At 39.2% G+C, this 1,046-nt stretch overlaps 1 protein-coding gene across 1 annotated transcript in view; it reads right to left on the reverse strand.

Moving 5' to 3' along the window:
• Positions 1 to 225: 225 nt before the first annotated feature.
• The window catches only part of LOC129094127 (ephrin-A2-like), a gene marked incomplete at its 5' end in the record, with an annotated part of 47,311 nt that continues 46,490 nt past the window's right edge, over positions 226 to 1,046 (reverse strand). Inside the window, one exon of the mRNA XM_054602164.1 lies at positions 226 to 563. Coding sequence (XP_054458139.1) covers positions 424 to 563 — 140 coding nt within the window. The remainder of the gene's footprint in view (positions 564 to 1,046) is intronic.

The following is a 1,046-nucleotide window of genomic DNA, read 5'->3' on the forward strand; positions in this document are numbered from 1 at the left end:
TCAAAATCTCAAATTATACGAAACCAAAGAGGAAATGTGTTAAAGACTGCATTATATATATCTAATATATAATATATATATATTATATATATATATATATATATATATATATATATATATATATATATATATATATATATATAAGTCAACGGAGTCTAGACTTTGTCAGAACAGAAACATCGATCACAGAGCAGTGATGGTCCCAGCAGTGACTCAAAAAGCTCTTGACTCAAAAAGCTCTTGGCTCCTCCCACCAGCGACCTAAGCCTCCTCTGATTGGCTGAGCTGCTGAGGTTCGGGTGAAGGTCGGAGGTCAGGGAGAGGAGGACGCTGCATTTGTTTCCTGTCTCAGGGTTTCTCCTCAGAGCTTCAGGCAGGCGGAGATCTGTCCAAATGGAGGAAGAAGAAGAGGAGCAGGAGGTGCTATGAGGAGGCGAGGAGGAGGATGAGGAGGAGGACGAGCAACATGGCCGACAGCAGGGAGAGGCGTGGCAGAGCGAGGCTGCAGCCGCCGGTGGTGTCGTCGGTCAGGAAGGGCTCCGGAGACTCGTACACCGAGTCATCTGAGAGGAGAAGAAGAAAACAAATATGTATTCTTTCGTGTTTAAGCATGATATCCTCTGACTCTGTGTGTTGCGTAACAGACATTCTGCTGAAGAACTACAGTGTTTGGCTGAATAATGATTTGTATTTTTTAATAAATGACTGCTTTTCTTGTTCCTGTGTGTTTATTTCATACAAACATTGCATTGAAACATGTAGTTACAGTCTCATGAAGCATAAGGTCATGAGTTCTCGTTATGTTAGCAGAGCTGAGGGTCAATGTAGATCACTGCCATCAAGGCCTCTCCATGCTTATTGAATAAGTTTAGGACGGCAAAGAAAATGTCTTAAAAAGTCAGGATATCATTTCATATAAAGTTAAAGTATAGTATGTCATTAAAAGTCATAAAAAGTCTTAGTAAAGTATGTTATAAAAACGTATAGTATATAATGTCATATATATTCATAAATACTCATAAATACTCATAAATAAGGATGAAGAA

Source organism: Anoplopoma fimbria, chromosome 8 (assembly GCF_027596085.1).
Source record: "Anoplopoma fimbria isolate UVic2021 breed Golden Eagle Sablefish chromosome 8, Afim_UVic_2022, whole genome shotgun sequence".
NCBI lineage: Eukaryota > Metazoa > Chordata > Actinopteri > Perciformes > Anoplopomatidae > Anoplopoma > Anoplopoma fimbria.